Source organism: Annulohypoxylon maeteangense (genome assembly GCF_022496945.1).
Source record: "Annulohypoxylon maeteangense strain CBS 123835 unplaced genomic scaffold GGS22scaffold_5, whole genome shotgun sequence".
NCBI classification, from domain to species: Eukaryota; Fungi; Ascomycota; class Sordariomycetes; order Xylariales; family Hypoxylaceae; genus Annulohypoxylon; species Annulohypoxylon maeteangense.
Window position 1 is genome coordinate 902,203 of NW_025953252.1, and position 18,115 is coordinate 920,317.

General features: G+C 47.0%; 7 protein-coding genes across 7 annotated transcripts; 1 reads left to right on the forward strand and 6 right to left on the reverse strand.

Moving 5' to 3' along the window:
* Positions 1-274: 274 nt before the first annotated feature.
* GGS22DRAFT_116645 (HET-domain-containing protein) lies at positions 275-2,819 on the reverse strand. The gene has a single exon (XM_047958111.1). It carries the CDS (start codon positions 2,335-2,337, stop codon positions 397-399), a length of 1,941 nt encoding a protein of 646 aa, XP_047820533.1. The 5' UTR covers positions 2,338-2,819; the 3' UTR covers positions 275-396.
* A 2,242-nt stretch (positions 2,820-5,061) lies between these two features.
* GGS22DRAFT_116649 (uncharacterized protein) lies at positions 5,062-6,133 on the forward strand. The gene is made up of 5 exons (XM_047958112.1): positions 5,062-5,266; positions 5,337-5,432; positions 5,499-5,573; positions 5,630-5,680; positions 5,739-6,133. Exons 1-5 carry the CDS (start codon positions 5,167-5,169, stop codon positions 5,840-5,842), a joined length of 426 nt encoding a protein of 141 aa, XP_047820534.1. The 5' UTR covers positions 5,062-5,166; the 3' UTR covers positions 5,843-6,133.
* Positions 6,134-7,164: 1,031 nt separating this feature from the next.
* On the reverse strand, positions 7,165-7,545 carry GGS22DRAFT_186775 (uncharacterized protein; the record flags this gene model as incomplete). The annotated part of the gene is made up of 1 exon (XM_047964497.1): positions 7,165-7,545. One exon carries the CDS (start codon positions 7,543-7,545, stop codon positions 7,165-7,167), a length of 381 nt encoding a protein of 126 aa, XP_047820535.1.
* A 1,495-nt stretch (positions 7,546-9,040) lies between these two features.
* GGS22DRAFT_158487 (NAD(P)-binding protein) lies at positions 9,041-11,093 on the reverse strand. Its single transcript, XM_047960647.1, has 3 exons — positions 10,654-11,093; positions 9,922-10,570; positions 9,041-9,841 (listed from the first exon to the last, which is right to left on the reverse strand). Exons 1-3 carry the CDS (start codon positions 10,898-10,900, stop codon positions 9,262-9,264), a joined length of 1,476 nt encoding a protein of 491 aa, XP_047820536.1. The 5' UTR covers positions 10,901-11,093; the 3' UTR covers positions 9,041-9,261.
* A 92-nt stretch (positions 11,094-11,185) lies between these two features.
* On the reverse strand, positions 11,186-13,340 carry GGS22DRAFT_186777 (alpha/beta-hydrolase; the record flags this gene model as incomplete). Its single annotated transcript, XM_047964498.1, has 4 exons — positions 11,186-11,950; positions 12,026-12,651; positions 12,726-13,050; positions 13,194-13,340. The coding sequence occupies 4 exons, from the start codon at positions 13,338-13,340 to the stop codon at positions 11,186-11,188; spliced, it is 1,863 nt and encodes a 620-aa protein (XP_047820537.1).
* A 548-nt stretch (positions 13,341-13,888) lies between these two features.
* GGS22DRAFT_116693 (P-loop containing nucleoside triphosphate hydrolase protein) lies at positions 13,889-16,763 on the reverse strand. Its single transcript, XM_047958113.1, has 2 exons — positions 14,403-16,763; positions 13,889-14,339 (listed from the first exon to the last, which is right to left on the reverse strand). Exons 1-2 carry the CDS (start codon positions 16,465-16,467, stop codon positions 14,242-14,244), a joined length of 2,163 nt encoding a protein of 720 aa, XP_047820538.1. The 5' UTR covers positions 16,468-16,763; the 3' UTR covers positions 13,889-14,241.
* A 304-nt stretch (positions 16,764-17,067) lies between these two features.
* GGS22DRAFT_199085 (acyl-CoA N-acyltransferase) lies at positions 17,068-17,787 on the reverse strand (the record flags this gene model as incomplete). Its single annotated transcript, XM_047966233.1, has 1 exon — positions 17,068-17,787. Exon 1 carries the CDS (start codon positions 17,761-17,763, stop codon positions 17,068-17,070), a length of 696 nt encoding a protein of 231 aa, XP_047820539.1. The 5' UTR covers positions 17,764-17,787.
* Between the last annotated feature and the right edge of the window lie 328 nt (positions 17,788-18,115).

The following is an 18,115-nucleotide window of genomic DNA, read 5'->3' on the forward strand; positions in this document are numbered from 1 at the left end:
TCGGCACATGGAGATAAACGATGTCTCATACATAGTAACAGGGCTATATTATCCCCTCATTGCGCCAACGGACTTTAGCGTTAGTCTGGCAGATGTCAAACAGCGAGCTTCCTTCATAGTTCCTAAAACGGGGAAAAAGAAATCTTAATGATATCATCATATCCACATATATGTACCTACATATTTCTTTCACTACTTAGATACTTGAAAAGGAAAACAGATAATGTTAATGACGCCCTATACTTGACTGGGTTCAAGGTTGGAAGTGAGTTTTGCTTCGCGCGGAGATAAGAAGTCGTGGATAAATGGGAGGGAAAATATATATACAGATTTTTTCCCTGAGAGAAAATGGCGGTATAATCATATCCGCGTAAATGATACATAATCTATTACCTCTTATCCTACTAAGTCTATACTTTTCATATGATGTTTTATTGACCATGGGCAATCGCGAGCGGCAATCCATTGTCTGTCTGGGCCAATGCCTATGCAAGCTTCGCCTATGATCTTGTAAGTAGTCTGGGTCTTTTCGACAACCTTTCGTAACACCATGGGAAAGTAACACGAATCAAGTCGAAATATCATATCTCCTACTCGCGTGGCGCGGGGGACTAAGACAATATTACCACCGCTGATGGCAAACTGAAGCCCGTATTCAGGTCTCAGGTTTACCGTGGTAAAAGCGTCATCCCAGACCTTAAAAGCAGATATTAATAACTGATTAGAGTCTGCGAGTCCCTCTCGTGGAGGGCTAGTTGGACCTTCAAAGCATCTAAAGCGACTTATATTCGTAGAACGTGATTTAGGCTCCGCATATATCATATCCTTATTCGGGCGTGGAACTTCCTTAGGTCCAAGGCTCTCTTCATAGTCAAGATAACCCTTTGCCCAAGTTCTTATAGGAAAAGAATTGATAATAAGGCTTCCAAGATGTCTCAAAAATTCTTTAATGTGCGATTTTATCCCAGAACCCGTGTTCGACTCGTCGGCGTGAACGATGATATAAGCAAGAGCCATAGTTAATTCTGTGCAAGAAGCTGCTTGCGAGTCGGAATTTTCTGAGATAAATAGACGATATAGATTGGAAGAAACCCAATTCATGGTGGCAATAGAGTTCCGGCGTTCCTCGTGCGGGAGTCGCGCGGTTGGTTTAACCCACGTGTCGCCAAGGCTGTCGACGGATCCAAGTGATTGCCCTTGACCACGCAGCTTGACCGACCCTACTGAAAAAGTAGGCGCTCCAAATCCTCTCTCTTTTAAAGGTCCATTAAATCTTGCTGATAAATTCGATGTTAACCAATGTGGCATGTTAAAGGCAAGATCAGACCAATCAACGGCCCACGGAGGCTGAGCCTCAGATCTAACTTTCAATGGAGCCCGCGATGACAATAGTGTGGCCTCCATTGGATGTGGCGATTGGAGGAAAGTCATCGATAGTTCCCTGAATACTTCCTCGATAGGTTCACTATACGTTGGCGTTGGCACAAGATCGTTCCCGTCTCTGGCAAGGTTTAATAGAGCGTAGACCTTATCACGTGGGTTGGTTGCAAGGGAATATCGGCTTCTGATCAGAGCCTGTAGCAGGGTCATACGTAGGCCACCACGTCGTGCCTCCGACTCTTGCAATCGAAACTCTTGAATGGTGGAAATCAGGATGCGGCTGCGTTCGGGTAAGTTGTCCACATGTTCGGTACTTGCTATGACTGAACTTAAGTCGAAGCAAAGAGAACCACACCTCACATGCACTGTCCCCGCCTTCGCGATCTCCTGTATGATCCATACACGTTCCCAATAAGGTCTTGTCAACAGTTCGCGAAGCCCTCGTAGTGATCTAACGGGATGGCGCGTGTTTTTAAGAGCCGTTATGAACTTATCGCCTGATATAGAGTTCAGCTGGTCTTCGTCGTCTAAGTCGATCTCTCCAAGGAATGTTCGAGCATATCGAGTGTCTCTTTCCTCGTCCCCCAACCATACTGCAGTTGCTTGTGCTTTCGAGTAGATAAGGCCCATGAGCCGAATTTGATGCGCCTTTTCGTTAACATCATGTTGATTGATACAAACTGCATCTGCCCAGATCAAGGCACCTGGATGAAAGCCCGAGTAGCGCAGAGCGGCAGCTAAGTTCTTCGTGACATGAATCGGTTCCCCATTAACTTCGAGAGTCGATTTTTGTGCGTCATCACCCCAGCAGTAGGATAAAGCGAAATATTCCGGAGGGCGGATAAGTGAGCACGTTATTGTCTCGAAACTCGGAGGCTCGAGAGGGTTGGATGGGATATTCAGGAGTCGTAAAAGTCGTGCCTCAAATCTAGAGACATCCAGTGGTTGATAGATCATGATTCGTAGATGCGTAGATGCGTTGTCCTATTTGGAAGATGTCCGGTAGATGTCCCTTCCAGATGATTGTTGCCGGAAGCGATGCCTCTTATTTTCAGTTGCCAATTACTCTGAAAGATATCAACGGGAATCCTTCACAGATGTGGAGGCCGCCTTCTAAATATCTACGGTGGCGCCCCACACAAATACCATACCTTGTTCGGTGAGAGACGAAGTATACGACACCTTCGACACCTTCGACACATCGAGATACTTACATCCCTTGCATACTAGGTGGCTAGCATTGAATCCCTCAAAGGCCTAATATTTCCGCCCGATACCGTCATTGATATCGTTAGTTCTGCTAGAAAAAAAAAAGATGAGTAAAGCCCTAAACTTGACGCAAAACTTGAATTCATTGGAATACTGATCACGATCAATACGTTTGTAATGATTCTGGTTTGGAGATCCGGTACTTGCCACGCTTGTTACATAGCGATACTTTACTATCACTTAGATATTTCGTCCATTTTCATCGTGATCAAATCTGAGGATTATTACGCGGATACGTGATAGACGTGGCTGTGGCTTTAGATAGGTCGCCTCGTTTCTTCATATCAAGCCACGTATGTGCGAGGCGACTCGGGGCAAATATAAGTAGGTAGTTACGAATTGCTAGTCATTTTGTCGAACAGCCTCGAAGTCGACTAGGGGTGATGTGACCAATTGAACTGAGCTGACTAACCGACGTCACCAACCTACCAATGACGTTTGATTATAGTGTACGTGCCGCTCTCCAGTTTGCAAGGTAGTGATGTTAATTAACCTTAACGTCAGCTAGCTACTAGGTAGCTAGGTGATTAGGTAAGAATCGGCGTGGCGATTAGCTAGCTACCGGTAGATAGGTAGACATAGCCTCAAATCTGGACTGTGTCGCGTTTGCGACATATTCCCAAATGTTGCTATCAACCTTAGCGTAGAGCCTCGCATAGCCCAGCACGAACAGGTCGGATTATTGACTAGAACCTAGGTGTGATCAGTATTAGGAGTTTATCCGAGTCATCATCTCTTGACTAATACGACTTAGCCTCGTCTAGTGAGTAGTACGTGTTTGAAATATACGAGGCATTCTCATATTCGAGGCGATGCGTTAAGTCAGGAGGGGGAAACGCCTTGCTTTATGGTGCGTACGCTGTAAGATTTAAGAAAATAAGGGATGAGGGAAATCTGAATGACGATTGAGAGTGAGAATAAATTGAAAATAAGTGGACCCCATCCTGGGTAAGAAACCGAGGTTTATCCAACCGCTTTCATCTGACAGGTGCTAATTGATAAGGGCACCTGGCAGGCTCAACTGTGACGATTTGTCGGATGTCGGACCTAGCTGCTGGCCAAGCCATTTAAACCAGCCACCTTTAAACGGGAATTGTTTCAAGGTTATAAACGACTTTAAATTTTAAAGAGTTGACATCATAGTCCATATTTCCTTGTCTATCAATGTATCAGTATCGTCTTATAGGGCTGAACACATTTTCTAAAGGGGTTGAGTTAACGAACAAGTTTGCTCATTCTCGACGCCTCAATGTGAAGGTCATTTCAACGCTCATTACTAATTATAGAATCTCAACAGAATAGGTACGCTACACGATAGAACCGCTGGTATAACATCGTGTGAAAGACTATGTAAACACATCCCACGAGTGTGTTTATATCTCAACTGTTGTTAGATACTATGTGGATCTTATATGGCCAATCATATAGCCCACACTAAAGATTAGAACAGGTTCAAACCAGATTCTTTAATCGACATCCAATGGATAGCAAGGAGAGGCTGAGGACGAACACCAATGATAGGTGATCGGCGATGATTAACTGGACGATCTTGTCACAGTTTGCCCCCCTTCGATTTCCGTACACCGTTGATCACCGGCCATCGTCTATCTAGAAATGTTTAGCGCTATGGACCGGTCCGGTTTGATGTGCGCGAACCACACATAGTTACCACAGGCCAACCAGCTCCGTATTCGTATGATAAGTCATGAGAGGCCAGCGTTTAAGGGACACGGCCGCGGCGGAGCAGAGAACAGGAAGCGGCTCCTATTTTTTTCAACTGATGCTGTCAGTGTTGTCTCAAGGGATCCTATTCTACCTTTTCCGGCATAGAGTCAAGATCCACGGAGTGTAGATCCGCCCACCAATATCCAGTCGCTGTGGTACACAAGGGCGAACTCGAGCGGTAACATGTGGCGGCTGGAGCAACACTCCTGAATCCCCACGAGCTCGGTAGAGGATACAGTACGATAGAGGGTAAACGCTCCTCGAAACACTTCGAAGTAGCCAAGCAGTTCAAGTCTACGCGACCGGTAGACCCGATGTTTGGATAACCCGGACAACCTGGTGGTCTGTTCGGCCCTAGATGTCTATCCCAACAACCACTCACGGTGTTGCTAGGGGCTGGGTGATCGCAATATGTATCTCCTAGTGAATTGGTGAACTGGTTTTCAGGAATGTTGTGTTGCTCGATGAGGTATATATTGTCTTCTACCGGTCCTCTCGGTCCTGTTTGAATCATCACTGTAGCACACACGAAAGTCGTTCAATTCTTGTACCCCATCTTCCGCTTGATTTCTCGCGTTGCATCGCTTGAGACTATACCTATGTAAGTTTGCAGACGCCGGATTCCCCCAACCTGTATCACTAGTATTACGACTAACATGACGTTATAGCTTAATACAGCCGGACTACAAAGGAAACCCAAATTCTCCCTGCCAGCAGTAGAATTAGGATCATAATCAACCAGAACCTGAACCAGAACAATAATCCCAAGTCGTTTTCACAAGATCAAACAAGATGAAGAACGTTTTCACCATCCTTTTCCTAGCTCTCGTCGGCTCTTTCGTGGCGGGCTTGCCAGCGGCTGCCAACGAGAGAAGAGCCATCTCGTCGAATGGTGTGTTTCCGTTACCCATCTCCTTGGAGAGGATAAATATTAAGAGGTTGATGCTAACTTGAATCTACAGCATTTGAAATTGCAGCCCGAGCATTGGAACTGGTGCCACGAGCCCAGGTTGGAAGCAGAGCCTCCAACCAAACCGAGAGCGTCCCCAGGTCTCTAAGTATGTCTTCAACCATGAAATCAGTCACTCATTATTAGATGACCTGGAAGCTAACCCGGATGAAAGGCGCGAGACAAGGAAACAGCACATCTTCGTTCGGAAGCAGCGGAAGTGGAAGCGGAAACGAGGCTCGTTCTGAGAGTACGTCAAAACATCGGATCGAATTGATTCCACAATGATAGCTAACCATGAAATAGTAGTCCCAAGAGCCTTCAACTCGTCTGACGATAATGAAGCTCGTTCATTATGTATGTGTTACCAAAACTAGGTGACCGTGAAACAAATTAGCTAACAAGATCACAACAGTCGCACGAAAGGGCAACAGCACCGATGCCGAAACCGAGAAGCGCGCCCCAGGCGTGAAGCGAGTCCACGTCGAGGCTCGCGCCTTCAACTCAAGCAGTGCCTAGATGCACTCGCACGCAGTCACCCCATGCGCAGGTCATGCAGGGAAAGATGGAGGAATTAATGGTATATAGGTACGCGACTAGCAGCCAGCAATGTTTGGAACGAGGACGAAGGATGAGATGAAAGACGCAGTGACGTCGTCGTTGTCGTCGCCCGGCTCGCGGCTTTAACTTGAGCTGGGCTTCAGAGTACAGATTTTACCCCGGGAGGGGATCTAGATAGATTTGATTTTTCATAGTTAGGGAACCCTAGTCAATCCTTTCGAACTATGGCGCAACGCGTAGTTCTTCCAATTTTCAACATATTGGTTACATTGTGATGCCTTTGGTGATGTCTTGTGATATGTACTGTTAACCTTGGAAGTTATGCAGCATATTTATGAATCCTATCGATATTGGACCAGCGGTACATCGAGGTTGATCAGTCTTGATAGGGAAAGTATGGACTCTACCTATCTAGGCAAGTAGGTATGATTAGCATGTGATCGTGTGATAGAATTTGTCTAGACTCGCAATAGAATTTAAGAAATGAGATGAAATAAAATAATCCGATGGTATATTGCTCTCTAGCTGGAATTGGCATATTAAATTGTGAAGATCATTATGAATTTTAAGATATTTCTCGAAGCGTCGCAACCCGTCGATAGTCTTATAATTAGCCCACCCTCAGATGTAGTGGTGTTATAAAAGGGGTATAGTACCGTGAAACCTCCACATACGGTAGATAGGATTCGTCCCGAACCCCAATCGGGATGCATTTCAGCCCTCCTGTTCAGAATTCAGAGTTGCACCGTTGCAACAACTTATCGACCCGTCGATCTATGTGTTACGCCGCAATAGCATTCAACGTCATCTAGTTATCCATCTGCTTGATCCTTCAAACTGCAACTAAAGCAGTCTTAAGTAAAAACAGTCGGGTGGCATAAGAATTCAATTGGTCTTATACATACAGAACTAAAATGCGTGGGTAGTTGGTCACGAGACCTCAAGTTCAAATACATAAAATGCTTTCAGAATAACGTTGGATTTGTTTCCTTGTGTCATGAGAAATAATATATACAATCGAAAAAATCATACCGGAGCGCCACATTCAAAAGGGTTTCCCACACGATTGGTATCATGTACAATCGTGTTTTATGATTTGTTAACACAAAGAGCCACCCGAACGATTGTCGTAAGAGCCAGTGAAGGCTAATGGAGAGAGTTGAAAGCTCTCGTCAAAATGGTATATCCAGAAGTCCCAAAACAAGCCATGTACACCAGCCTATTATTGTTTGTTTCGTTTATTTTTCCTCGATGGGCCATTTGCCATGGGATATAAGTGCTCAGCGCACCTCATTTACATCGATGGTGCTAGTCCTCCAATCCCGGGAGGTGTTGCTCTTCGTTGAAGAGCCGAATCCGGGCATCGATGAGAATCTGTTCAATCGCTTCTTTTGTTGTGGCGTAGGCTCAGTAAAGTGCCTGCTAGGCTCCTCGATGGCTACACTACGACGCCTGCTATTTTCTTCCATTGGTGATGAGGCAGCTGTAGAAGAGCTGTTGGTAGACGAGCCGGTATTGTTGGGAGTCTGATAAATGTACTCGCCGTCGACATAAATAGCATTGCTGATGAATGCAGAGCGACGATGTCGGTTGCGGGTGTATCGTTGTTCGAGCCGGAACAGCTCGATCTTGGCTTGGATTTTCTCGAATATACTCGGCATTTTGATGATTAAGAAGGTTTCTAATCACTGTGTCTTAGATTATCTTCACTCCTGAGTGATACAAGTCGATGCTTTTTTCCGTCTAGTTGGTATTATGCGATTGAGACAAATTGGTGAACGAGTCGATCGTGCGTCCCGATTGTCTTTTGGTGCGTTTGTCCTCCGATGTCTATCACCTTTCAAAGGTATAGGATGCGAGTGTTACGTCTAGTATACGAGACTGAAAGTGTGTATACGGTAGCGATCGATGTGCTGGGCCACTTTGTGATAAACGAGGGAACGGGAACAGTCCTGTGTTCTCCGATTATGTATGCCGAATGAATTACGGCTAGCAAGGAAGAGCTGGTGGTGGTTGGGAGACGAGAAAAAAAAGAAAGCGAGTGGATAGAAAAGTGTTAGACAGGGGAAGACGTTTACATATTAGAAAAGAGACTGGAAAGGGACAAGGACGATGGGGAGGGTACAATAGAGGAATATTCAGCTGCAATTAGCTAAGCCAAACTAGTAAACTTTAGGCCTTGGCCTCCCTAACCGCGCAGTCTATCTAAGCCTATTTAGCCACTAAACCGGCCACTAAAAAACACGCGAACGAGCGGGATACGGGGCAGTGGGGTTACCAGTTCTAAGAAGCTCGGTAGACTAGTGCGTTCCTGGCGTTAGTGGTGAACTAAGATCGTTAGCAGCACGTGTTACCCTCTCAATTGACCTTCAACTGACCCCACACATGCTTGATTAACTTGATAAGACCCATCCAACGTGCATAAGGCTTTACCCGTCCAGGATAAGGCGACTGCATGACCAATGCAGGGGCGAACCACGTTTCAGGAATCAGCGAATGCAGACCATTAAATGGGAATGCAACTCCATTTTGTTGAGGGGACAAGTTGCGAACACGTCTATCGAATGCGGAATCTGGGGTTCTCCATGACTTAGAGACATATTTCGTGATGCACTACTGTTCGACAGAACGATGCTTTGCATATAAATTAGGAGACAGCATGTTCGCAATGAGGTAGCCGCGTAATCCAGAAAATGTGTTCGAATGGAAGAAGAATTGACCAGGAAGTGGGAGCATGAATACACACACGTATGTGGCACCTAACCTTCTTCGGTTACACGAAGATAAGGAAACGACAAAAAAGAAAAGAGCCTCCGCCTCTCTGCCTCCTCTTGGAATGATGCATAGAAAGAGCTATGCAAGAGCTATGCATACACGGTACCGAAGACCCGATACGTATTCCAGCAGCTGCCACTTAAAGGTTAACTTAAATACTCGTGTCACCTACTCTAGATTTTTAGGTTAGAGCGTTATTACCAGCCTTGGAGATGATGATAATGGAGGGGTGGCTGGTTAGCTGATAGCTCGATAAGTGATTCGTGGATATTTTGTCAGGTGCATTCTCAACGAATATGCGCATAAATCTCCATCATCGAATGGGGTATTGCATTTGTCGCTCCCGGACATCAATACACAACCAGACAACGTACAGCGACACATACCAAAATGCAAAACATGCAAAGCCACCGCACAGATGGAGTATAATGAGTCGTCATCACCCCTCATCCATCAATCATTTTCACTTGGTTTGGTACGATGAATTGTAAATTTTTCGGGTTCTATGTAAACGACGGTCACGCATCGTTTGCATAAACCGTTACTCAAATTATCTCGTACTCGATTCACAGCACCTAGCATACATGATATCGTCGTCAATCCTAACCCGAGCTCCCTCCCATATCCCAGAGTTTCTGGATCTGCTCTGCCAGAGAAATCGATGTCGTATATGCTTTTCTCGTCTTGACATCATTGACGTGCTCTCTATTCCATTCTAGTATTTCGGACGTCATCCCTTCAAGCGTCGTAAGCACACCGGAATACGCCAAGCCACCCCGAGAGACTGGCTTCCCGGCTTCATGGTTCGATGCAACCAAATGCGTGCATATTGACATAATGCCTGGCTTAAGGTGTCTTATATCACCTTGGAGCTTCGGTAATACTTTGCCAAGGAAGGGATATTTGTGAGGCAGATCGCCGTAAATCTCGATTACGTGAGCGAGCACGAGGATCAGTACGGGCGGTACTTTTATCGTGTGGAATGGATGTACGGATAATGTCCCAATCGCGGTATACAAGTCGCTATACGTGATCGGGGGGTTGGGATCTGTTACTACGAATGGTCGACCCGCGTGTTTAACGCTTTCTGGCCAGGGCCGAACAAGCACGGCTTCATGCTGTAGATGAGCGATTGCAACATTTGCGCCGTGCACGAAACTCTGAACAATATGGGGTACCCAGCTATCATCACTCATAAGCATCGGTCCCGATAAGCATATCCATCTAGGTAAATTAGAGGAACTGAGCAGTGGAGCACTCACGTTGGTAACACTGTTCTGGCTAAAGGGTCGCCAACGGTATTATCCGTGGGGTTCCCATAGACGCCATTTGCGGGCCGTATGCATCCAGTGCGAAAGTCTTCGCCGTTCTCACCACAGACAAATCTTTCCGCGACCGCTTTCGACGCAGGATAATTGGCAAAGTACTGCTCGCGTTCTCTTAAAGGCATATAGAAGTCATTTACGTCCAAGACCTGCCAGAAATGTCGCGGTGAATATTCCCATGGTAGAACAAACGGTTCAACGGGCTTGATCGAAATGGAACCAGACGATGTAGAGCTGAAGATGTCCGCACCGGCTTTACGGGAGGCTACCAATACATTCTTTGTGCCTGTCACGTTGACGGCTTCCGGAAAGGCGTACTGGAATTTGGACCGCTCGGAAGCCAAGATGACGGCCGCTGTGTGGAACACGGTCAGAGGGAGATGCGCTACGCTCGGATGCCACGGAAGCGCAAAGGCAGCCTCGACAGAGTCGGGAGACGTGATATCCGTCTTCACAAAGTCAACTTTGGTGGCTAGGCCTACGCGCATATCGTTCCGCTCCGTCTTCCGAATATCGATGATGCGGATACTCTCGGGAGGGTTGCCTCGAGCTAAAAGCTGCAGCACAATGAAGCCGCCAACGAGCCCTAAACCAAGAGTTGAACTTTAAATCAATATTTAAAAATACGAATATGTAGGTAGGAAGTGAGTTTTGCATGGGTCTACTTACCCGACCCTCCTGTCACAACATACCGGCGCTCTAGCTTCGGGGGAAGCTTGTCAGTGTAGTCAATTGGGTTGTTCTGCAACCTCTTGTAAGTTGCCTTGAGTTGGTCCGGCGTCCAGCGTGAACCCGACAGCTTCCGGACCTCATCCGGCGTTCCGCTTAAGAGCTGATTCACTCGAAATAAGTAGAGAACGACAACCACCAGCACAGTTCCTAGGGCTGCGGGAGCCCATCCCGCCGCATCAACCATGATTATATCACCAGCGATTAATCATTACCAAGAGATGTAGTTTATGTAGAAGTTGAAGGCTTGTAAGATGAAACTACACGATGTCACCACACGAGATGGCGGGCAATTCTCGGCTTTTAGGGACTTAACCGAGACGGATTTCGATTTATCACATCATATACTTTGCACTAACCCCCTGGAAGCTCGCCCTAACACGATAACGAATAATGAAAAAAAACACACCTTCACCCATATGTATACAAAGACCATCTCCCAAAACCCAAAGAAAGAACTCCCATGCCTCCCTTATAACCTTCCGTCAACCATAGCCCTCTGAATCCATTCGCACCGCCGCCCCTTCAAATCATCCACCACGTCCCTAAACCCCTCAGCTCCTAGCTCCAACACCCTCCCCTCAACCCCATAAACCGGAAACCGCACCAGCCTGTTATACCCACCACCACCACCACCACCGCGCCCTACCCCCGCATTCGGATCCCCGTACTTCACAAACCCCACTATGTACTCCTGCAGCTGCGCCGCCAGCGTCGCGTTCACCGGCAGCCCGTTATCCGACGTCGAGGTGTCCCCGTCGAAGAATACGTACGGCACGTCCGTCTCGTGCCAGCCCGGCGGGTAGGCGAATGTGTATGCGTATTTCGCTGCGTTCGTGTTCGCGTTAATGTTGACACCCGCATTAACATTAGCTTTAGCGTTTAGATTTGGGTTTAAATTTGAATTAGGAGTAGGCGTGTTAGCGTTTACGGGTGCGGGTGCAGGTGGGGGTGCATTGCCCGCGTTCTGTGTGGCGGACGCGAGGTACCGCGCCGTGCACGCGAATCCGATGTCTGAGGTTATGCGCGCTACGCGCCCGTATTCGGTTGTCCAGGGGTATAGTAAGCTATTGTTTAGGATGTCGGGGTAGAGACCCGGGTCTGTGAGTAGGGCTTCGATGGTAGAGTCTGAGGCTTGTGGGAGGCTGGCTCGTACGTATCCGAGGACGTCGGCGGAGGTGCTGATTTCGGGGGGTAGGAAGGGGACGGATTCGTTGGATGTGTGGCTTGTGAGGATCTGGGGCGGGAGTGTAAGTTTGGAGATGCACTATTTGACGTTAAAAAAAAGAGGGGGATAGAAAAGATTACTTACATCAACGTTAGAGTCGAACTTTCCCTGGTAGAGGAGAATCTGCGCAACGTCCGGTACATACGTGCCATCGGGGCCGATGCCGAAGCCAAAAGTCCCAATAGGAGCCGGCATGACCGTTCCTTGGTTAATAGCCATCAGTGCTGCGGCAGGCAAATTGCGCAGACCAGCTATCCCTTTTACCGTCACCCCCAGCTGCTTCGATGCTTCAGTCAACGTCTTATTATAGCCCGCAGCTAAATCGATGTTGAACTGGAAAGCCGGCGACTGCGGAATCGCCCTCTGAAATGGCGCGGACACATTCCCACCGTAGGCCGTGATATGGTGGACGATGCTCGAAGCGCCCGCACTTTCTCCCATGACGGTTACCTTGTCCTTGCTCCCGCCAAATAGGCCGATGTATTTCTGCACCCATTCTAGTGCGACCCGCTGGTCGTACAACCCGAGATTAGGCGTGACGTCGTTGCCGGCCAACCATCCGTACATGCCCAGGCGGTAGTTAATCGAGACCACGATAATGCCGTCCTGTCCGTTGCCCCGCGACTGGGAGATGAGGCCGGAGGGGTTGCCGTAGAAGGATTTAGAGCCGAATGTGAAGCCGCCTCCGTGGATCCATACTAGGACCGGGGCTGCGGACTCAATGTTGTTAATTACGAGTGCTAAGTTGCATTGATAGGAGAGTGAAGGGTTGAAATTTTCATACCTTCTGCGGCAACTCCTTTTATGAAAACATTATCCGGTACGTACACGTCTAAGACTAGACATGCTTCTGTCTGACCGGCTTGTCCATTAAGAGTCACAGCTGCCGTTTCTTTTGCTATTCCGCGGCGCTCCGCAGTGAGGCTGATGACCCATTCCGGGTAGGCTTGCGGACACACTACGGTGATATTGTACCCGTTGTTTACAGGTTTTGTATCGTTTACTTGAAGCCCTATGTCGTTTATAGGAACCGGCTTCTGGAAGCGCAGCTCGCCGATGGGTTGCTCTGCATATGGTATGTTGTTGAATATGTAATAGTTTCCAGTTTTCTGTCTCTGTCTGTTAGCCCTCCTATGACTATGCTCTTTTTCTTTTTCTTTTTATAAGTAATAGAAACCGGGTAATATATGGATAATCACTTTTTATAAGATTGGTTTATTATCGGCGCTAAATCTGCACAGAAACAACGTACATTGACTGAACCCTGATGGATTTCATATCCTAAGTCGACGGTTGGCAGCACGCCCGTCGAATTTGACCCATAGGGTCCGAGAGCGAAAGAGAGCGCGCCGGCGTAAGTGACTAGCAGAAAACAAGATATCTTGATATTGGCCGTCATATTTGCTAAACAGCCTACGAGCTGCAAACGAGTCCGAGTCCCGGAGGCAAGAGCGAGAAAAGGGAACATAAAGGGTCAAGGAGACACCACAGCGGCGGTTCAGGCTATGAAATACGCATTATAACACCCCCCGTTACTAGAATCTTAACGGGCGATTAGTGTTCGCTAGACGTTGCCGTGATGTTAATATGCCAACAGTGCGCGAATTATGCTCTGGCTTAGGAACGAGCGCAGTCTCATCGCTCGAACTGTATAAAGACGCATGGTATGCGATTGCAGAGCAACCGAAGGAGGAAGTAGCCCAGTCGGCTACCATCGATACTGGACACAGCCTCAATGTATATGAGTTAGAGTCCTCGGGAGGGAAAGTTAGTCGGCATTCGTATGCATATGCAGGCCAGGATAGGAAGGTTATCTTAGTAAATTCAAAAGCCAAGATCAGAAATATCTGGGGACATGCTCTCATAGCCACTGTGGATGTAAGCAAGGTAGGAGTAAAGGGCCTCGTAACTGTGATGTAACTCAACACATTGTGAATGAGCATAATGGAGGTATGTATGGATTTGTCGGATAACGCCACGGAGCCGACGCTCTTGAGGATATGGGTTTATGCCCGTCCGATTCTAACAGCTATGTCATCATTGCATGAGTTACCAGCCCCATGTCTCATTGGATTCGACATTTATCTCAGCTATTCCTATCAAGCAAACATGTCGCAAGCTAACTACTAGGTACTCTTCCTGCCAATATAGGTCATGTACCTAGCGTGCCCCTATCACCTCACGAGACTTATATACAAGTACACGGTTACCGGAACTATGGTACAGGGCTGAGAATGTGGTTAAAACTACTAGCTCGCGATTAAGCTAGGTTCCTCTTATAAATATGTACGGTGTTGCCATCACGTCCGAGGTCGCCTATCGTTTGAGCTTGCTTTCTCCTCGGAATCGCCGACTTCTCTTTCTTTTTCTCCATCCGAATTGAACAAGGTCTCTTGAGCTGTAAGAAGTAAGTTAGAAAAGTCATTAGCGAAATAATATCACCATAAAGAATTACACTTACCACTCCAGAGTTCCGAGTAAAGGCCATCGCGATCAATCAATTCCTTATGCGTTCCCTGCTCGGCAACTTTTCCCTCCTTCAATACGATGATCAGATCGGCATCGTATATGGTTCGTAATCGATGGGCTACGAAAACACTCGTCCTCGCTTTTTCTCGCAGAATACTGTTAATGTTCTGCATAAGAGCCTGTTCCGTGTGGGTATCGAGCGCGCTTGTCGCTTCGTCAAAAAACAGTAGAGGTGGGTCCTTCAACAGCAATCGGGATACCGCAAGGCGCTGCTTTTCTCCTCCACTAATCATCATACCTCTCTCACCCACTTTCGTGTGGTACCCAGAAGGCCAACTGGATATTATGTCATGGATTCGGGCACGTTTCGCAGCGGCAATAATTTGAGATTCGGGTGCTGACATATCACCATATTTGATGTTATGTTGCACGGTATCGTTAAAAAGCGGCGTGTCTTGCGGGACAACTCCGATTGACTTGCGAAGCGATTCCAACGTAACATGGCGAATATCTTGATCATCAATGAGGATTCGACCATTTTCGACGTCATAATATCGGAAGAGAAGTCTTAATAACGTAGACTTTCCGCATCCACTCGGCCCGACAATTGCGACTTTCTTGCCTGCAGGAATCGTCATGGTTAGGTCTTGAAGAATCGGGCGCTCTTTATTATAGCCGAAGTTAACATGCTCAAACTTGATCTCACCACCTTTAGCAAGGAGGAGCGGTTTCGCATCAGAGAGTTCTTTTATGGAGACATTCACCTTCTGTAAATTGAAGAGTGTCTCCATATCGAGGAGGGATTGTCTTAACTCTCGATAGACCGAACCCAAGAAATTCAACGGAACAGAGAGTTGGAAGACGAGCTGGTTGACCATGACCAAATCACCAACTGTCAACGAGCCATTTGCCACACCGTTGGCTGCGAGGTACATCATCCCGGTAAGCGCACTTGAAAAGATGATATTCTGGCCACTGTTGAGAAAAGCCAAGGATGTCTGAACTTTAATAGAGCTCTTTTCATAATCATGAAGCGCCTTATCATATCGGGAAACCTCGAACTTTTCGTTGTTGAAATACTTCACAGCCTCATAATTGATCAAGGAATCGACTGCTACCGTCGAAGCCTTGTTATCGGCGGCGTTAGCCTGTCTTCGAAACTTCGTTCTCCAGGCTGTGGTCCAGATGGTAAATGCCGTATATGCCGTCATTGTAATGACAGTAATAGCAGCATATTTCGCACCGTACTGCCAAGTCAAAATACCACACACCATGCCAATCTCCAGCGCTGTCGGGACGATGTGGAAGACCATACTGGTGAGTAAGAAACTAATACCCTTGGTACCTCTATCAATCGCTCTCGTCAGCCCACCAGTTTGTTTGGTGAGATGAAAGTTCAGATCGAGGCGCAACAGGTGATCAAAGACATTACAAGCAACTCTTCGAATCGCCTTCTGTGCCACCGAAGCGAACACGGCATTTCGGAGCTCTTGAAATACGGTAGCGCCAATCCTCGTTGCGCCGTATGCTATTATCATGCTCCCCGCAATCATAACAGCAGTACCACCCGTATCCCCGATATCGATATTCATAGCGTCGACAATACTCTTGAAGTAAAACGGCACCTGGACATTCAACACCTTTGCGCCGACAAGAAGCACGACGGCTAAAGAGACGCGCAACTTAGTGCTTACGCTATCCTTAGGCCATAGGTAATGCGCCATCTCTTTCATGATGGCCCAGTCAGCTTTTCGTTGCTCGTGTGCGCTCTTGTCGATCGCGGCAAGGGGGTCTTTGTGTTCGGTGGTCGGCTTCTTCGGTTTTGGGGCATCGGGGGCATTGGAGCTGAAGTTGATTGTACTCGATGGTAGCTTTCGGATAGGACCTAAGTCTTGGGGATGGCCGGGCTGAGGTCGTTGTCGCAGATATTGGGACGTCGTCAATACGCGCGTGCCACTACGTAGCAACGAAGAGAGCCATGAACCTAAGTGAGGTTTGTTGTGGCCGAAACAGCTTTGGTGAGGGCCAATAGCCCTACAGGCTGTTCTGACGATCATGGCTACGGTGTCGTTGAGATATTGGTCATCGTGGACCGCGCGAATCGGCTAGGTCGTGAGAGTCGTCGGCGTTGAGATTGTGTAGGCACCTGTGAATGCAAGGGAGAAATATGATGAATCCAATCGAAGTGAGGTTCAATTAGGAATCATAACCTCGTAATTATCGGTTGATTGAGTTTAGGATATGTAAGGATGTGGGTTACAAAGGAGACTTGGAGATGTAGAGATTGGATATTTGAATTCGACTCATAGATGGATATTTGGATGAATTCATAAGGGAAGTTTCTAAGTAAATCAGTAAATGGAGGGGCACGCATAGAAGCTTACATGAAAGTCGCGCAATGATTGATCGATCTGACGTAGAGTCTTTCTGTTAAGGTCATTGCCTAATATAGTTAGCCTACCCTTATTTATAAACTTCTGGTTGCCGAATCGGCCGGGGCAGGGGCAGATGCCATATCCGAGATCCATTATCTCCGAACCGTTGGTAGTACGTAGGCAAACGGCAACTGCCTAGGCCTTTTTTCATTTCTATAGATTTGGCAGGTACAAGTACAACAATGAAATTTGGTCGTTGCTGACTACCGAAACTCCGAAGCCTCAATCTCGATTAATAGTATCCTTCCCCTTCTTCTTAGAAAGACAATATCCCACCAACGTCAACGGCTGGCCGATCCTATGTTCTTGTGTGTCCGGCTCCGTCCATTCTGAGAACTGGATGAAACCAAGCTTTTCTAGGACTTTCCGGCTTCCTATATTGTTCACATCTGCATTGGCGTAGACTTGTTCAGTAGCTTCCGATTCGGAATCCTTTGTCCTGGAGACGGACGAAGAGCACACCCGTCGCTTAACATGAGACCTAGGTAGACTCCACCAGGCTTGAAGAAAAGCGCCCAAAAACTCTGTCGCATATCCCTGCCCCCAAAATTCCTTTCTGAATTTGTATCCGATTTCCGGCCAGCCACAGGACGAAGACTCAAGGTTGTGAACGCCACCTTCGCCAATTAGTTCCCCTGTCGATGCAAGAAAAACGCCATAGAGGAACATTTTGTCATCCTTTGGTGATAAGAAGTCACTCATAGCTGACCTAGACTCGTCTATATCCCGATCGGGTCTCCCACGAGCTGTGCCAGTCATTGCTTCTGGCTGTGCACGCAATTCGTGATAAGATTGAAGGTCATCTTCCTGCATAGGTCGAATCACTAGTCGCTTTGTTCTGATTGGTTCACGTTGGGAATTTGGTGGAAGTGGTACGCACGGAAGCGTGGTCGCCACAAGAGTCCAAGAGCTCTCCATAATAATGAGGCCTTCCTTGAAAAGAGTGAGAATCAGGTATGTGTGAGTATTGTCTAGATTATTAAAGAATTGATTTAGTTTATGCTTATACCACTTTCAACTCTCTTAAGACTCTTGACGTGACTCATCCGGCTACTTTTTTTAGTCTAGTTTACTGGACTAGGTTTAAAACCCCCTAATCCGCCTCTATAAGTAATCTACCTACCTACCTACCTACCTACTTTTGAACCAACTTTTCAACTGACTTTTCAATTGACTATTCAATTGACTATTCAATTGACTATTCAATTGACGATTTAATCGATTATTCGATCGACTATTTAATCAGTCCGGCGACTGATTTATTAGCTGA

Excerpts from the sequence above, each read along its gene's own strand:
- GGS22DRAFT_116645 (XM_047958111.1), bottom strand. The coding sequence starts at position 2,337 with ATGATCTATCAACCACTGGATGTCTCTAGATTTGAGGCACGACTTTTA.
- GGS22DRAFT_116649 (XM_047958112.1), top strand. The coding sequence starts at position 5,167 with ATGAAGAACGTTTTCACCATCCTTTTCCTAGCTCTCGTCGGCTCTTTC. Across the intron at positions 5,433-5,498 it reads GAGCGTCCCCAGGTCTCTAA|GCGCGAGACAAGGAAACAGC; the intron begins GTATGTCTTCAA and ends CCCGGATGAAAG. Across the intron at positions 5,574-5,629 it reads AAACGAGGCTCGTTCTGAGA|TAGTCCCAAGAGCCTTCAAC; the intron begins GTACGTCAAAAC and ends ACCATGAAATAG.
- GGS22DRAFT_158487 (XM_047960647.1), bottom strand. The coding sequence starts at position 10,900 with ATGGTTGATGCGGCGGGATGGGCTCCCGCAGCCCTAGGAACTGTGCTG. Across the intron at positions 10,571-10,653 it reads TGTTGTGACAGGAGGGTCGG|GGCTCGTTGGCGGCTTCATT; the intron begins GTAAGTAGACCC and ends CTCTTGGTTTAG. Across the intron at positions 9,842-9,921 it reads GCCAGAACAGTGTTACCAAC|CTGGGTACCCCATATTGTTC; the intron begins GTGAGTGCTCCA and ends GAGTGATGATAG.
- GGS22DRAFT_116693 (XM_047958113.1), bottom strand. The coding sequence starts at position 16,467 with ATGATCGTCAGAACAGCCTGTAGGGCTATTGGCCCTCACCAAAGCTGT. Across the intron at positions 14,340-14,402 it reads TTACTCGGAACTCTGGAGTG|CTCAAGAGACCTTGTTCAAT; the intron begins GTAAGTGTAATT and ends TACTTCTTACAG.